Consider the following 17,582-nt stretch of genomic DNA (forward strand, 5'->3'; position numbering starts at 1 on the left):
GCCGCAGTTCCGGGTATGTCAGGGGATGCTCCTTTCCTGCACCAAGGCCGGTGGTGAAACCGGCGTCCCCTGCTCCAAGGTCAGCGGTGAGGCACAAACACCTTGTTCCTGTTCCTGCAGCCCCTATTCGTGGTCCCTTGTCGGCGGGGAGGCCGACTAATGCAGCCCCTGCAGCCCCTGTACCTGGTCACTCGTCGGCGGAGAGGCCCCAGGTGCAGACTGGTGCCGAAGCATGCAGGCCCTGTTCCTGTTGCCTGGGCATCCATGCCGCGTCGCCCCCACCTGCCAGGCCTCCGGAGAGATGCTGCGTACGACGCCCACTTGCTCGACCTCCAGAGAACCTCAGTGTCTTGGCTGGCTCCCTCTCCTGGTCTGTTGGGAGGGGGAGTAGGTCAGGCCGGATGGCTCCCTGGCCTGAATTTGGTGATGGGGGTATGTGGAGGTGAGGGGGCTGGGAGAGCACCTTCATCAGCACCACAGAGGTTCATTCAGCTAACAGCGCTCACCTGTGCTGATTGATCCTCGCACTTAAAAGGCATAGACTAAGCTTCTTCAGGAAAACACTAAGGAGCTCAGACTGAAGAACACTGGGAGAGTTACAGGATGGACACTGAGGCGAGACACTTACACAAGAGACGGAGCTAAAAAGCTGAAGAAGTTCAATTTAGTTTTTTTATGTTTGTTCACGTGTGTGGTCCTAAAATAAAGATGTTAAAACCTGAATGGTTTGTCTCTGTCTGCTGTGGTGAGAGTCCCATGGCATGGTCGACTGCCACAATGGGCTTTACAAACTATTAGATAAATATATAAATATAACAAAATATACAATATTCGGGTTCAGGTGCTGCTAGGTGCACACACAGGGAGCTCTGCTGCACCCTCAGACCTGGGTGCAGTGCATTTCCTTAGCCATCTCTTGTCTCAGAACAGAAATAAACTCAGCTTTCAGAATTAACAGGCTACACTTGGAAGGAACATTTTATTAAAAGCTGTAATAGTAAAACTATGGAACATGTGACACATCTAATATGTTCACACCAGTGTGTAAAACCTAAAGATGGTCAATTTTTTGGAGTGATAGGATATTCTCCACTTTGAGGTGTTATCTTTTCCAGTATAGACCAAATGGGTGATCTCCTCTTCATTATTTCCATCCCAGATAAGAAATCTTCGTTAAAACAATTCAAGTTGGTTTTAAGAAGACATTTCTTCTTAAGAAAGTTTGATAAATGAGGCCCACTTGTGCTTTTCTTTTGAATAGAACTTGCTAAAGTGTAAGTGATCCTATGAATGCTGCTATGATGGAGATCATCACCTGGGATTTGCATGCATGTCTATGTCTGATATGGTGAAATAGAAATAATGAAATCCCTTATTGAAGTGTATATTGATTACTTGTTTGGATGTTTTTTTTTATGAATACAACAGACTTAATTTAAACCATATAAAATGGTAAGAACTGGTAACTTGATTTGATACATATATGACTTTAAGAACAAGGATATAAATCTAACATACTTACTATACTTAACACAGTGTAGGCGTGGTATCAAAAATAAATAGAATTGTAACATTTCTTTGAGATATTGTGACTCAGCCCCCACTGCCTGGTCATCAACGTTTCTATAAAATAGACTGAATATCAAATGTATTTACTTTTTTCTTTTTTTTTACTGAGATTAGACAGCATTTTTTTATATTATTACATGCATATATAATGTCAATCTACATTATCTATTTGTATGAATGTATATAGAAGTCTGGTTTATCTGATACCTTAAATCAGAGGACGTTTGTGAAGACATTTTTGTACAATTTGGCTTTACAGTTCAGGTTTAGAATTATAGGTTTAGGTTCGGGTAAGGTAAGTATCTTTGAGTAGGCTCAAATTGATAAGATTTGAAAGAGATACGATTTCAAGAGGCCAATAGAGTTTGACAATTAAAAATGTCCGGCATAGACTGGAAAGTAATTTGAGAGGAGAAAGTCTGTTGTTCTGTGTTTTGATTAATCTGTGTGTAAATTACTTTTTCTGATTGCTGGCAAATACAGCACCAATGTATGAGCAAAGTGGATGTGGTTAGAAAGAGTATGTTCTGCTTAAGAGCAGTTCATATGTTTAACCACCGGACCTCATAAATGACCCACTCTTCCTTCTCATTGAAACTTCTGCAACTTCCTGTACTGCCATGTGTTATAATCGTTATATCCATTTTTTTTACTGCAAAGTTATCCAAGTTATTCTGACCTGTCGAGCTGGTTTCAATGGCTCTTCAGAGTTTTTGAAATATCATAGGAACAGACTTTATCCTTTTTATTAATATGCCTGCATGTGCTTGTCTCTATCAGGCAGAAAGTGTTTGAAGATGTCCAACGTTTCTTGAATACTGCTGACATCATCAACCAGGTAGTCTATGACCTAGAAGACAGCAGGTTGGTGAACAACACACACACACACCGTATGCATTTATAGATTCAGTAGATTTATGTTTCAAATATCTTTCAGTGAACACACTTTTAAAATGTTTTTTGAAATGTTGGAATTTTAATATCTGTGTTCAAATTGGATCTTCATAATGTGCCATGAAATGAATCTGGCCAGTTTCTCTCTATCTTTGTTTGTCAGCCTTCAGTGTCTGTCAGATTCTCTGAGGTTTTTCTCTAACTTTGAGTGTGGGAACTTGAGGAAGGCTGTTCATATCCGCAGGTATGACCACATGGACACACAAAAACACACACTAGTATTGCTTCATCCCGGTCCTGACTGAGAGAACCAAAGACGCATTCTCTTATCTTCTCTTCTCTTGTAGATATGAATATGACCTCATATTGAATGCAGATGCCAACTGCTCCCAGCACACCCAATGGTTTTACTTTGAAGTCAGTAATATGGTGGCAGATGTCCCCTACCGTTTTAATGTCATCAACTGTGAGAAGAGCAACAGCCAATTCAACTATGGTGAGAGGTTGTAATGCGTAACATTTTGTTAATTAATTAATGGATGCATTACAGAGGAATCCAGTATGTCGACAGGGGAGGACTGGGACAATAATTAGGGTTTGGAATTTGACTCATTTTCAGGTCCCCTTTTTCACACAAAGCACCACCCCTTCGGCTGGCTAACCCTATATGTTTATGTAACGGTTACAAGACTAGTATACAAATAGGCGGCGCAATAACTCACTGCACCCTGCCATTTTTTCAGTGAAGTCATCTTTGTCAAATGCCATAAGAAACTCCTGCTCTCATTCCACAACCAAAACAGTAAAAAGAAGATATCTCCAAGGGCTTTTAGGTGGTGAACTTTCATTGAGATGTGAAATTAGTCTAGAGATGCAGAGACAGGAATTTTATAATAAAAAGTGTCCTTTAATGAAAATTCAACCAAAACCGAAAAACAACTAGAAACTGGTATCAAAAGTCTGAACTGAAAAAACCCAGACCACACTGGGGAAATCATTAGGAACTGACAAGAGATGAAGATGATGCAGAGGAATGACGAATGACGAGGCATAAATGATGACAAACCAACAAGGAAAAAGGGAAGCACAATGATTTACAGTATATACACAGGGAAGGCAGGGGCAATTTAACACAGGTGGAACACATGAGAACTGGTGAAGACAATCACAAAGACAAACACAGGAAGTGAAGATGGAATACACTCAAGGAGCAGAAACTACAAAATTAAACAGGAAACTGAACACCGCGAGAAACATAAATTTAAACAGATATATTTACACCAGTAAATAACCACAAGTATTCAAAGCCAAATAAAGTCTAATTAATCAGGCCATAATGGGGGGGGGGGGGAATTTGATACAAATGGAAAGGAAATAAAGATCCTCAAATTAAGCAGATACATATAATCCAAACCAAAAACGGACAAACGCACCACCAGGGTCACGAGGGTACGATTGAATAGCCTGGTTTTGTTATGGTTATCCAAGGGTGCACTGCTGTATACTCAGCCACCATCTTTAGTTGCTTTAAGGAATTTATACACCAAAGAGCTCCACAGGTCTTGGATTTGATGATGCCCAAATCCTGCAGCAGCACCAACTGACCATCTATTCGTGGTGCATCTCGCACATGCTGATCGTAGTTTTTCTTACGGCGCTCTGCAGGGATGTTCGGTCGCTCTCTGGCTCCTTCAAAGACCATCTGTAGCCGGGTCTGGTACTCCTTAAGCCATTCAGGGACGTGACCACTAACAGGGTCCTGAACCAACAGAAGGTCAACTGGTAGCATGGGCTATTAGCCGAACATAAGGAAAAAGGGAGACTCACCAGTTGAATGATGGTGAGTAGTGTTGTAGCACTAGAGTACATGTGGCAGACAGGAATACCAGTCTCTCTTCTGAGTCCCAGGCAGATAACGCAGCAAGTTGTGGAGGTTACCCTGCTGCTCGCATTGTCGATTGCCAGCCAGATGATACAGTGTTTTGCAAGACTTGTCAATGCCGTAAAAGACACAAAGCTACTGAATGAGGCCACCCTTGAAGTTGACGTCCTGGTCCGAGGGTATATGGGCAGGGACAACAAACTTTGAGAACCACTCTGTCACTAAAAGACATCAGTCATTATAAGGATGTTTTCCAGTCCATTATGGGCAGGCTCCAGCACTGTGTTATCCATGGCCAGGATCTACTATGGGCAAGAAGCCAGCAAATGTCCCATGAAACTGAGAGCTGGTTGGGTGTTCTTGGCAACTTGACACTGCTCATATGTCATCCCTGGCCAGTAACATTGCGGCCATAATAGCTCCATTGTTCTCTCCATACCTTGATGTTCATGTTCCTGGTGACCTTGAATTGGAACCTCTTCTTTCAAATGCAGCAGGCAACAAATGCTGGAACACTGCCTCAGCACCATCAAGGCGAAACACTTGGCGATACAGGACTCCACTCTTCTCAAGAGGGAAGTCCCATTGTTAAAGTAGGGCCAAAGCTGGTTGAGACAATTATTTCCTGACCTCGTGGTTGGGGCAGCTTCCATATCCAGCTTGCATCCCGCTCACCCCCGTCAAAGCTTTCCAGCAAAGCTCAGACGGGTTTCTTTGCTGATTCACCGTAGAAACCCATTGGTCAGCAGGATTATTTATTATGCATGAGGGGCATGGTTGAATGCGGGCATGTACAGGCCAGATATCGAGGCAGATCCACGTAAACTAGTAAATTAGCTCCCTGGTATAATTCCAAGACACATGACTTAATACAAACGTGAAGAAAACTAAAAAGGAAGTGGCACTCCAGCAACCGTGTTGAAAATCTTCTTGCCTGGAAAAATAGTGTTAAAGCATATAAGAAGGCCATCCACAAAGCAAGAGCTGCCTATTACTCCAAATTAATAGAAGAAAATAAAGCAACCCCAGGTTTCTCTTCAGCACTGTAGCCAGGCTGACAGAGAGTCACACATCCACCGAACGCAGTATTCCTTGATCACTAAATAGCAATATCTTAAGGATCTTCTTTAATGATGAAATTCTAATTACTAGGAATAAAATCAACCATCCCCTGCCCTCAGTTTGCTTTAATACCCTACTCTGTAAATTTGTACCAGATTTTTGTGACATTAACTCAACCTGATCTTAAGATATAATGTTCAAGAATAACCAAGATGAAATCCAAACTCAAGCGAATGTTTGTGCCAAATGTGAAAGAATTCCCTTTTTTGGAGATATTGTATTCACAAGGCAAAGAATGTGCTTTGTGGGGTCACAGTGACTACATTATTTACATGCAGTGGCGATTTTAGCCTGAAATTTCTGGTGGGGCAATTTTGTATGACGTCATGTCACCGTCACAAAAATAGAGGTAGCTGATTATTATAAGCAGTAGGCCTATAAAGACCACTAAGATATACTATGGGCTGCATTTTGAGTGCAAGCAGCGAGCAGAAATCCTATTTAAAATACAATTCACATATATTAGCGCTCAGCGCGACATAAAGATGTTGTCTATAATACAGCATTAAAGTAAAATAATTGCAACAAAGTAAAAAGATTAGACAGACACATAGCTTCAGATCAACATCAATACTCTGAATAAAGAGCTTTAGGAGACATAATGCTACTTTAACAGGCTGCTCTTAAAATGCAGATGTGACTTTAAATTCTCACGTTTCAGTTGATCAAAGTAAATCTGTTCAAATGGGTTGGCGAGTGATCAACTTTACATACTATTAGATATTTTACATGGTGGAGCTTATTCCTCAAACACACTCATCCTCATCAACTCTAACGCAGGCAACAGGCTCGGAGCTGGAGTCGCATTTCGCATTATTCGAGTCGAGTTGCTAGGCAGATTTCGTTGGGCACATCTGAAAGTGCCCCACCATCCAATGCTGACTTCGGCCTGTGTGGTTCACGCTCATTAGTGTTTCCATAGCAACAGTCTTAAGCTTGGACCGTTGCCCCCAGAGCAGAGACGGACGGCAAGAGAGAAGCTTTTCACAGAGCAAGCGCACAGACAGAAACACACACGAATCAAATGACTCCAAAACAAGACTATAATGCTTGTGAGTCAAGTTTATTCACACATACATTCACGCTACTTTGCATATAAAATAAAAAAATATATATTTTGCCACTAAGTACAGATGTATTGAGCTTTCTGCACAACAGCGACATCTGGATCTGGTGGGGCAGTGCCCCACGTGCCCCTAATGCAGAAACGCCACTGTTTACATGTCATCCTTGAGTGTCAGTGAAAGTTTTTGACAGAGGTGACGAAATCCCTTTGGGTATTCCTATAAATGAAGCTTTATCTCAGCGTCTCAATCATTTTCTTAAACTCTGAGTAAGTCAGTGATCCGAAAACTCAACATCTAAATCATTTTAGCCTTATTTCATAATTTAAAATGTTTTCTTGCATTCTGACAAATTCTGTCATTGAAAATCTAAACATCTTAACTAAAATTTGCTTTATCTCAGCGTCCCAAGCGTTTTCCTGCATTCTAAGTAACTCAGTGAATAAGAAACTCAACATCTTAACCATTGTTCTAAATTCTGATTGATTTCCCCATTTCAAGCTTTTTTCGCATGCTGGCCAACTCTGTCCTTGACAATCTAAACATCTTATCCATTGATGCAAATTTACCTTTATTTCAGTTGTCTAAGCAATTTCTGGCAGTCTGAATAACAGTGATCAAGGAACCCAACATTTTAACAATTGTTATCTCAGCGTTTCAAGCTTTTTCTGAAATTCCGAGTAATTCAGTAATTAAGAAACTCAACATCTAAATCACTGTTGCAAATTAAGCCTCATTTCACAAATTTAAAAGTTTTCCTTCATTCTGACCAACTCTGTGATTGAAAAATGAAACATCGAGTTAAAAAAACGTAAGGCCATTTGACTCTGACCTTTGTCCAACAAAATGTAATCAGTTCCTCTTTGAGTACATGTTTTTACCAAATTTGATGAGATTCCCTGAAGCTTATCTTAAGGCTTTTATCAAGTGCTTTCAACACAATACTCTACTGGGTGAGAAACTCACAGCGATGCAGGTGGAAGCTCCCGTCGTGTCCTGGATTGTGAACTACCTGACTGACAGACAACAGTATGTGCGCTTGCAGCACTGTGTGTCTGACAGCGTGGTCAGTAACCGAGACCCGACAGGGGCTGTCCTCTCTCCCTTCCTCTTCACCCTCTACACCACGGACTTCAGCTACCAGACAGAGTCCTGTCAAACCCCCCTGAAGTTTTCTGATGACTCTGCAATAGTTGTATGCATCAGCAAGGGTGAGGATTCTGAATACAGGGCTGTGTTGGCTAACTATGTGCAGCTCAACATGACAAAGAAAAAAGAACTGGTTGTGAATTTGAGGAGGGTCATGACACCGATGACTCCTGTTTCCATCCATGGAAACAGGGGGTCAGCGTGGACATTTTGGAAGAGTATAAATACCTGGTAGTGTTCATAGACCATAAGCTGGACTGGGCTAAGAACACTGATTTCCACTATGAGAAGGGCCAGAGGCGCCTCTATTTCCTGAGGAGACTGAGGTCCTTCAACATCTGCAGGACTATGCCGAGGATGTTTTACGCGACTGTGGTGGCTAGTGCTCTCCTGTTTGCTGTTGTGTGCTGGATGTACAGAATGCACATATTGTACATATTTCATATTTTATTTTATTGCATTTTATTTTATATAATTTTTTTTATCTTTATATGCTTATATTTCTACTCTTGCATGGAGCTATCGTAACAAGCACAATTTCCCCCTAGGATCAATAAAGTATTTCTGATTCTGACATGAATGTACTGCATTTATCTATAAGACAATGCTAGGGCATGCATTGCAAACTAGCTTAGAAGACAAGGAATGGTATGTGGTATTTGGCCATGCTGTGTACAGTGGGCCCAGATACTAAGGCCCAATCCCAATACACCCCTTTGCCCTACCCCTTGTTTTTTAGGGTTATCTTGCTCCTTGAAATGGAGCAAGATACCCCTTGTTTTTTAGGGTTATCTTGCTCCTTGAAATTGGGTCACAAGGGCTAGTGGTTTAAAGGGGACATATTATGCCCATTTCACCACAGTTGATATGGTTCCTTGGGGTCTTAATGAAATGTCTGTAACATTTTTTGGTCAAAATACCACAAGGATCATTTAAAACAGCACCCTTTTTACCATTCTAAGTCACTGTCCTACACATATATTTCTTTATCCGTTTGTTGTGTTTCTTCATTGAAGCTACAATTTTCAAACTACTACATCTTCTGATAAAGATGTACATTATTTAAATACATGCATTAGATATGTGTGTATACACACATATCTACACTTAAAATATGCGCTGCTGTGCTCTCGAGCCCCGATGAGAGACCAGCTAGCCGCTAAGAGCTAGTTCGATTTGACGGTTCTCGACGTCTCAGTCCGGTTGTTGTCACGCCCTCACTCACGGAACCCCTCACCCAGACCCGGGTCTGTCCGGGTTCCCCTCCGCGTGGACTGACGGTCCGTGTGCGGACATGAAGCCCGAGCAGCGGAGGCTTAGCTCCGGGCTGCTTCGTTCAGCTGCTAACGTTATCGCTGTGCTGCGTTCAGGGTAACTCGGATATCCCGACCTCCTGCCACATAGCGAACATGCAATAGTTTCATCGATGAACATACACACAGACACACACACAGACAGACAAAGGGATCATGGAGGGGCTACAGCTTTGGAGGCTAACCCTGCTGCAACTTTTGCGGCGAAATGCACTTAAAACCCCGGGTATGAGTCTATTTTAAAGCGAGCGACGGAGGCGGCAACGAGCTGCTGGTGACCGGCACCGGTTCTTGCAGCTCGGGGTGCGTGGAGCAAATCTGTACGGGCCACAAAAGTTATAAGGCGCAGCTATCTCCCCCCTCCTCCTCCGCTTCGCCGCCCGGGCATCACAGGAGAGGCTGTCGGCTGCAGCCGGAGACAGGGGGGGGGGGGGGGGGTCCTGGAACACGTTCCGGTGCTATTTTCTAACAAAGCTCCACAAACAGCTGTTTTAAGTTATACCTGCTGCTTCAACCGGGCGACACACACAGAAGCAACAACTCGGGTTAGCCTCCGAGTGCATTGTTTTCACACACACACACACACAAGCTACGACTCCGAGAGCATTTTTCCTCCACTCCGGACCCGAAATGGGATCTCTCCCCCCACCTCCCAATCCGATGCTTCCCGGCCGGGGTTCCACATGAAATACCGCTGTAAATACGTTCACAAGCAGCCATTCCAGAAAGTCCTGCAACTTTAAACACAAACTAACAGCAAACTAGCGTTAGCCCGCTGCTGCTAACCATAGCGGGACACACACAGGGGACACACAGGCTGGAGATTTGTCCCAGATAGATAATGATCAATGATGAAAATGAGACATACCCTGCAGACGTGGGGAACCCTAAGCCGGTGAGACGTGTCCAGCTCTCAGGTGTGTGAAGTCAGCGGGAGCATCGCCAGCCTCGCAGTGAGCCGCCCGGGTATAGCCGGGGACCAACACGTCACCGAGCAGCCGGCTGCCGCTGCCGACGACGCCGGCCGGCAAGCCGGGCACTGATTGCTATGAGGCTAACGCCACCTAGGTCCACCAGAAGCGAGCCGCTGACATGGAGCCACAGCCCGACATCACCTAACGAGCCGGAGCTGAGGAGGGGGCTTTGGCATGTGACTTACCCCGACCGCAGGCTCTGCTTCTCGGCCAGATCTCTGCTGCTTCCCGGGTGGGCTGCCACATGCAATACTGATGTAAAAACGTGCACAAGCAGCCATTCCAGATAGTGCAGCCATTTTAAACACAAACTAACAGCAAGCTAGCGTTAGCTCCCTACTGCTAACCGTAAACAAACACAGACAGGTCCGCCAGAAGCGAGCCGCTGACATGGAGCCAGCATCTCGACGACATCACCCAGCGAGCCCGAGCTGAGGAGGGGGCTTGGACTCGTGACTTACCCCGACCGCAGGCTCTGCTTCTTGGCCAGATCTCCGCCTCTCACCCCGCTCACCGGCTGGTTAGCATCCCCCCTCGGCTAGCTTCCCAGCCAACACCCGCCGCCTCGAGCTGAGGAGGGTGCTGTGACTCGTAACGTAACCCGGTCTCCTCCTCCACCAGATCTCCGCCTTCGGGGGGGGGGGGGGCTATGCCATGTAGACCGACTGTGACGTCAATTCTGGTCGTATTCCCATTCGACGCACTCTATCGTATAGTTTCTTACATAGAGAAACCACAACAAATCGCGGGACTTGTTTTTTTCCAGAGTTTTCGGGACAGTAGACATGCCAGATACCCACATTAACGTGTAGAAGCACTACAAAAGTGGATTTTTCATAATATTTCCCCTTTAAATCTTTCCCTACAGAGTCGGACAGCACTTCAAGAAGCTGTTACATCATCGGTAGTCGTAGCAAAAACCCAACACATCATCAGTAGTTGATGCGACATGTCATTATCTGAAAATAATGCAAAAAAAGATCGCTAGCCTGCTTAAGGTAGAATGAATCTAGCGCACTTTGTTTCTTTTAAGGTTGTTGTGAAAAAGTGTACCATAATATATCGAAATGATATTAAACTACGATATTACAATCATTATCGTAATTTTTTAAATCCTAATTAATGGAAAAAATATTTGATTTACCAGCGATTCTCAAAGCATTCTGGTTACCTCTCCGTTTGAAGTGAGGGTCTGAAAAATCTTAGTTTAGAGGGGTATAGCCCTCTGTCCCAACAGGTATTTGTCATGTTCTGTCATTTTAGTTTGCTGATTTCAGTCTCTTTTGGTTTTCTGTTTCCTGTTTTATTTTGTAGTCTCTATTCCTTGTATGTTGTTTCTGTCTTCACTTCCTGTCGGTGATTGTCTTCCCCAGTCCTCATGTGCAGAGGTGTAAAAAGTACTGAAATATTGTACTCAAGTAAAAGTACCTTTACTTTGATGAAATTTTACTCAAGTACAAGTAAAAGTACCCATCTAAAAATCTACTCAAGTAAAAGTAAAAAGTAGTTCATCTAAAATGTACTTTAAGTAAAAGTTACTTAGTTACTTCCAACAACTTGATGGGGGCCGCTCCTATACAGTGCAAAAAAGGACAAGGGGTCATAAATCCAATCCAAAAACAGTAATTTTTAATTAAAGGAGAATCTTTACAAATATAAGTGCAATGACATTAAACATGTGAAACATTAAACATTTAACATTTGAAACATTAAACATTTAACATGTCAACACAACATTTAAGAACTTTTGGGAGGAGATGTCAAGACATGAACCACATGACAGCTAAAATAAAAAGTTTAAATGCTGCTGTCCCACTGTATATTTAAACTTTTGGTTAAACTTTGGTCCATCTTTAGAGCACTAGTCTACAAACTTCTTGTTGAGTTTGAGCAGCAGCTGATTTTCAAAGTGAGTACAGCTCATCCGGGCTCTTTGCAGTGAACAGCATCCAGCACAGGTAGGCCAGTATTGAGTTTCAGGCAGTGTTGTGCATGAACGAGTTCAAAAGAACGCGTTCATTGAACACGTTCATTTTTATGAGAACGTTGAACTGAACGAAACTTAATGACAAATATTGAATTTGAACGGTGAACACTTTCATATTATCTGAGGTCTAGCTAAAACGTTACGGTTTCCTGTTTTCCTTCTCCTGAGGAGAGACGCTGTCTAAATTGAATGCTTGCACTATGTTGTTACGATCGCCGCCGCCAGGAGTGAAGCTTGCATAGAGCGCCAAATGTGCTAGGGCCGGCCCTGTGTAGCGCAGTGATTCTCAAACTGTGTGGTGCGCCTCATTTAGGCATAACACGGAGCACGGAGGCACAGGTGGTGCGCGCGACCGGGAGGGGAAAATGCGGGGCGGAAGTAATATTCTAGCTGAACTAATGTTTTGACGTCCGCATCTCTTTAACGGAGGAGCAGTAAACAAATCGCTCTTTCGCTGTAGCCAGGGGTCGGCAACTCGCGGCTCTGCAGCCGCTCTGCAGTGGCTCCCTGTGCAGTGTTCTCCATGTCGCGCATATTTTTCGCGAACAGTGAACTTTATGATCAGTTTTCATATGTTGAACGTGCACGTGAGGGAACGTCATCCACTCTATGCAGCATCTACCACTGCAGTGAGAATTGCCTTGCGCCTTGAACTTTTTTTTTTACTCAGTAACGGATGTAATTTCCAATGTAGCGAAGTACAATACTTCAGTCAAAATCGACTTAAGTAAAAGTAAAATTACCCATTTCAAAAGCTACTCAAAAAATTAGAAAGTACACAAAAAAACTACTCAATTACAGTAACGTGAGTAAATGTAATTCGTTACTTTACACCTCTGCTCATGTGTAACACCTGTGTTTAATTGCCCCTGCCTTCCCTCTGTGTATTTAAGCCTCTGTGTTTCCCTTTGTCTTCTGTCCCACCTGTCTGTCCACTGTCGCTCTCTCTCAATCACTCACTCACTCACTCACTCACTCACTCACTCACTCACTCACTCTCTCTCTCTCTCTCTTTTGGTGGAGTGGTGGTGGTGAGCTTGTGAGAGCGTGTCGGATTTTTCGTAAATTGCGGTAGTTATATTCAAAACTTTGTGTTTGTATGATTGTGTAGTTGTTAATTGTTAGTGTGTCTGTGACTGTTTGGCGGTGAGTGAGCCGTGTGTTCGCGGCGGGATGGCGTCCTTTGGGCCGCTGTCCTTGTCTCTTAGACACGGAGTGAGGCTGGTCCCGGAGCAGGACGTCTCGGTGGAGCAGGTGTTGTTGGCGGTACGAGAGCAGGAAGGGTACGGGAACATCTCCTACGCATCACGGATGAACAAGGCGGTGGTGGTGTTTATGAAGGAGCAGAAGTGTGTGGCGCAGCTCGTGGAGAGCGGCCTGGTGATCCAGGATCAGCTCGTCCAGGTGTCTCCACTGGCGGTGCCCGGGTCACGGTGTCCGGTGTCCCCCCGTTTATCTCCAACCAGGCGCTGGAGCAAGAATTAAAGCGCTTCGGAAAAATGGCGAGCGGGTTCAAGCCGGTGACTCTGGGGTGTAAGGATCACATATTGAAGCATGTACAGTCACTGCGGAGACAGGTGTTTATGTTCCTCTGCTCCACCACACAGACTCTGGATGTTTCATTCCGGGTCAAACACGAGGACGGGTTTTATATGGTTTATGCGAGCTCAGGGAGCAGTAAATGTTTTATTGTGGGGAGGTGGGTCACAAGCGGATCTCTTGTCCCCGCAGACAGCATGCGGTGGGGCCCACTGGGGTTACTGTTGCTGCCGGGGGAAAGGAGGCTGTTCCTCCGGAGCTCAGCGAGGCAGGCGGCTCCGCGCCGGCTGTAGGTGCTGCCGGGGACCCGGTGGACGAGTCCGCTGCTGTAGGCGGCTCTGTGTCTCAGGTGAGCACAGCCGGACAGGTGAGCACTGAAGATATAATGTTCTATTGTGTACGGGGATGAGGGTGGTAGCGGCCCGGTGCCCGGTGGCAGGGGGGTCGGGAGTGCGGGTGTTAGCGACCCAGTGCCCGGTGGCTCGGGGGTCGGAGGTGCGGGTCAGTGGCGGACTCAGACTGTTTGAAGGGCAGGGGCGAAAAAATTAAAAGGGCACATTCTGCCCAACACGGGCCCCCACCAGCGTGCAAAAGCTATGATGCATCATGTATGATGAAATAGTCCTCATCCTTGATTAAGATAAGCATTAAATTATAAGGAGATCTAGATAAAAGTAATTAATGATGTGGTACTGACAATTACAATTATAACTACACCTCTATGATAAAACCACACAGGAAACTATAAATCATTTACAATATTTATTCAACAAACACAGCAAAACACAGCAAAACACAGAGGGAACTATAAACATGTATTTCACAAACAGATGTGATAATGACAATGAAAGCTATGATTTGGGAGCTTAGTTGTCAGGGGACGGAGATGGTGGGTGGTGGAGTCATAGGAGAATTCTTCTTTTGGCCATGTGTTTGTAGATGTCAATGACCTTGTTATAGTCAATTGGAATATCCCTTTCGATGGAAAGCAGCAGAAGATCCGAGAGCCTACTTTCCCCACATCGGTTTCTGAGCTGGGTTTTTATTAGCTTCAGTTTAGAGAATGATCGCTCTACTGAAGCAGTTGTCACCGGGATTGTTGCATATGTTTTTAGTAGCAAAGTCAGACCAGGGAAAACTGATTGCACATCATTGTCTTTCAGGCACTTTAACACAGCTTTCACGTTGCTGGGGGGAAGAGCATATGATGAGTGGAACACCTTGAGCTCGGTGACAACATTTTCTTCCTCCACATCATAAAATCTGCATACATCTTTGACAGATCGAGCAACTCTGTCATTTGTCATGCCTTTCCAGTGACTTGGGATGGTAAGGCAGTGAAGGCCTGAAAGAATTAACCCAGTTGGTGTTTCATCCTTCCCCTTGAACCTCCGGTGTAGCTCCTGGGAGAGTGTATCAAGGAAGGTAAAGAAAACCTTTCCCCGGTAGTGCTCCTCCAGGTCTTGGGCTTGGTAGTCCTCCGTAGCAGATTTGGTGCTGTATTTGTACTTTTGGGGTACCTTTCTGCGTCTCGCTTGTCCAGGAATTTCATCTGGAACCTCAATTCCTGCTGCCTCTGAGTTCCCTTTTGCCTTTGAAAAAAGGACCTTGAACTCCTCATCCTTCCTCATTGCTTTTACTCTCTGTATAACTCCCTCCACAATGGTGTATGATGTTGTCAAGTCAAGGTCTTTCTTCTGCAGTGAAGCAGATGCGATGGCAGTCTCATTGAAAATGGGTGTGGTAATCTCCATGCATAGAATGAACTCAAAATCTATGCTACGCAGGAGCATCCGGGCATCACCTGCTGCAGCGTCTGGTGGATCACTGTCAGCCATGTTCCGAAGCAGCTTAACGACGGCAGAAAGAACCTTCTTCAGGGACCTCAGAGCGTCTTCTCTGCATGCCCACCTTGTGTCAGACAGCCTTTTCAATTCACAGACCCTTTGGTCAGGGTACATGGACTGTTGCATTTTAACAAGCGCAGCATGGCGTTTTGTAGATCCGGCAAAAAATGTGTATAGACTTTCCACTAAGTTGAAAAACCTAACAAAATGCTGGTTTGATTTGGCACTCTCAACCAAGACCAGGTTCAGACAGTGGGCATGGCAGTGCACGTATAAAGCTTTGTCATTATGGCTCTGAATTCGCAACTGCAGACCCTTGTAGCTTCCACTCATATTTGCAGCTCCATCGTAGCCTTGGCCCCTGACATCTTCCAACTTCAGTCCATTCTCCTCAAGGAGTGTCATTACAACATTCTCCAATTCCTTTCCTGTTGTTCCCGTCACATCGCAAACTTGTAAGAATCTCTCCTTGATTTCCATCTGATGAACAAAGCGAACAACGAAGGACACTTGTTCGACATGGGAAACATCAGTGGTCTCATCCAAGAGAATGGAGAATAACTTTGACTCATCTATTTCTTTGAGAATGACTCTTCTGACATAGGTGGCAAGGGCCTTGATAATGTCATTCTGTGTCTTATAGGACAACAGCGACATCTGTGGTTTTTTCTGTTGAGACTGGATATGGTTTATGTCATCAAGGTGCCTTTTGAGGGTGGAATCATATTTTGCAAGTAGCTGAACAAGTTCAAGGAAATGTCCTTTGTTCAAAGATGTTCTACTTTCATCATGACCCCTGAACGCCCCATCTTGCCGTGCAAGATACAGTGTGATGTCTACCAGCCTTGTCATTAATTCCCTGTTTCGTTGTCGCTCCTGTTCTTTTTTGGCTTTTTCTTCTATGTCTGCCCTCCTGAAAGCTTCTTCCAGTGGTCTTTGTCTGAAGTTGCTCCACCTTACCATGCTTACCATATGTGCTTCTGTTTGTTTATGTTCCTTTATTTTTTCTGTTCCTTTTTTCCAATTGTTAACTCCTACAGTTCTCCAGTTTGTTTTATTCTCATACTTTTCCTCTTTCAAGAAAAGGCGGCAACTAAAACAAAACATAGAATCATTTTCCACAGAATATTCTAGCCAGGGATTATCTTGATACCACTCCCTGTGGAATGAACGGCCATCTGTCTTTGGGTAATTTACAGCTGGTTGACAAGGTCCAATAGAGCAACAGAACTCAACAAATCTCCCAGAGTGGTGGTCTATGCTGTGCTTTTGAACATGAGCTGGATCAGTGGGAAATTGTAAGGACGACAGAAGAGCAGTATTCATGTTATTTGATGCTGTGTCCATTGAATCATGTCCCTCCCTGTCATCATTTTCATCCTCGCTTGGCTTAACTTCATAATTTTCGTCGTCATCATCTCTCTCCCTGGTATCATCTTCATCATTTCCCTCTCTAATATCTTCATCTTTGTGATCCTCTATCTGCCTTGCATCTCCTGGCTCTCTGATATCTCTGTCTTCACTGCCTGTGCTGTCACCATCATCATCATCTTCTTCATTTCTCTCCCTAGCGTCACCTGCATCCTCTCTGTCCTTAATATCTTCATCATCATCATCTTCATAATCATCATCTTCATCATGTCTCTCTCTTATATCTTCATCTTCATTATCATCTATCTGCCTTGCATCTCCTGCCTCTCTGATATCTCTGTCTTCATTGTCGGTGCTTTCTTTATCTAACGTGGAGCAAATAACAATATTTGTATTATAATAATTGAGTATAATTGAACTATATTGTAAAATAATTGTATAACAATAGAGTCAGCCTGCACTACCACTAGCCCTCTTGCCTTGATTGGAATTGACCACCCTCAGTGTCATGCAAAAACTCAATGGTTAGTAAATTTAAATGTTTAAGTCAAATGTTTTTTTGTGCAAAATTAGCGTTCTTGACAATGTTACAGATTATCTTAAATATGCAACAGACTCAGTTATAATCCAACATATGGCTCTGTGTGACAAACCTTTACATGCATTGTCTTCTTAAAGTTGTGAGACCCCTTCACTTCAGACTCGATTGAAACATTTATTAAATTCATGTTTTAAAAAGGTCTCTGATTTGCATATAAATATGCAAATCAGAGACCTTTTCACTAATTCATTTATAAATGAATTGGTGCTGAATTGGTAGTGACATGCTAATATGTAGTGTGTAATTGATCCTTTGCTAATCTGAGAAATA

At 43.8% G+C, this 17,582-nt stretch overlaps 1 protein-coding gene across 1 annotated transcript in view; it reads left to right on the plus strand.

Moving 5' to 3' along the window:
• The window catches only part of LOC128444811 (cytosolic carboxypeptidase 4), a 193,896-nt gene that overhangs the window by 79,933 nt on the left and 96,381 nt on the right, over nucleotides 1-17,582 (plus strand). The window contains exons 15-17 of the mRNA XM_053427466.1: nucleotides 2,350-2,433; nucleotides 2,627-2,707; nucleotides 2,811-2,959. Of these exons, the coding sequence (XP_053283441.1) occupies nucleotides 2,350-2,433; nucleotides 2,627-2,707; nucleotides 2,811-2,959 (314 nt within the window). The remainder of the gene's footprint in view (nucleotides 1-2,349; nucleotides 2,434-2,626; nucleotides 2,708-2,810; nucleotides 2,960-17,582) is intronic.

This window comes from Pleuronectes platessa, chromosome 7 (assembly GCF_947347685.1).
Source record: "Pleuronectes platessa chromosome 7, fPlePla1.1, whole genome shotgun sequence".
In the NCBI taxonomy this organism is placed as follows: Eukaryota; Metazoa; Chordata; class Actinopteri; order Pleuronectiformes; family Pleuronectidae; genus Pleuronectes; species Pleuronectes platessa.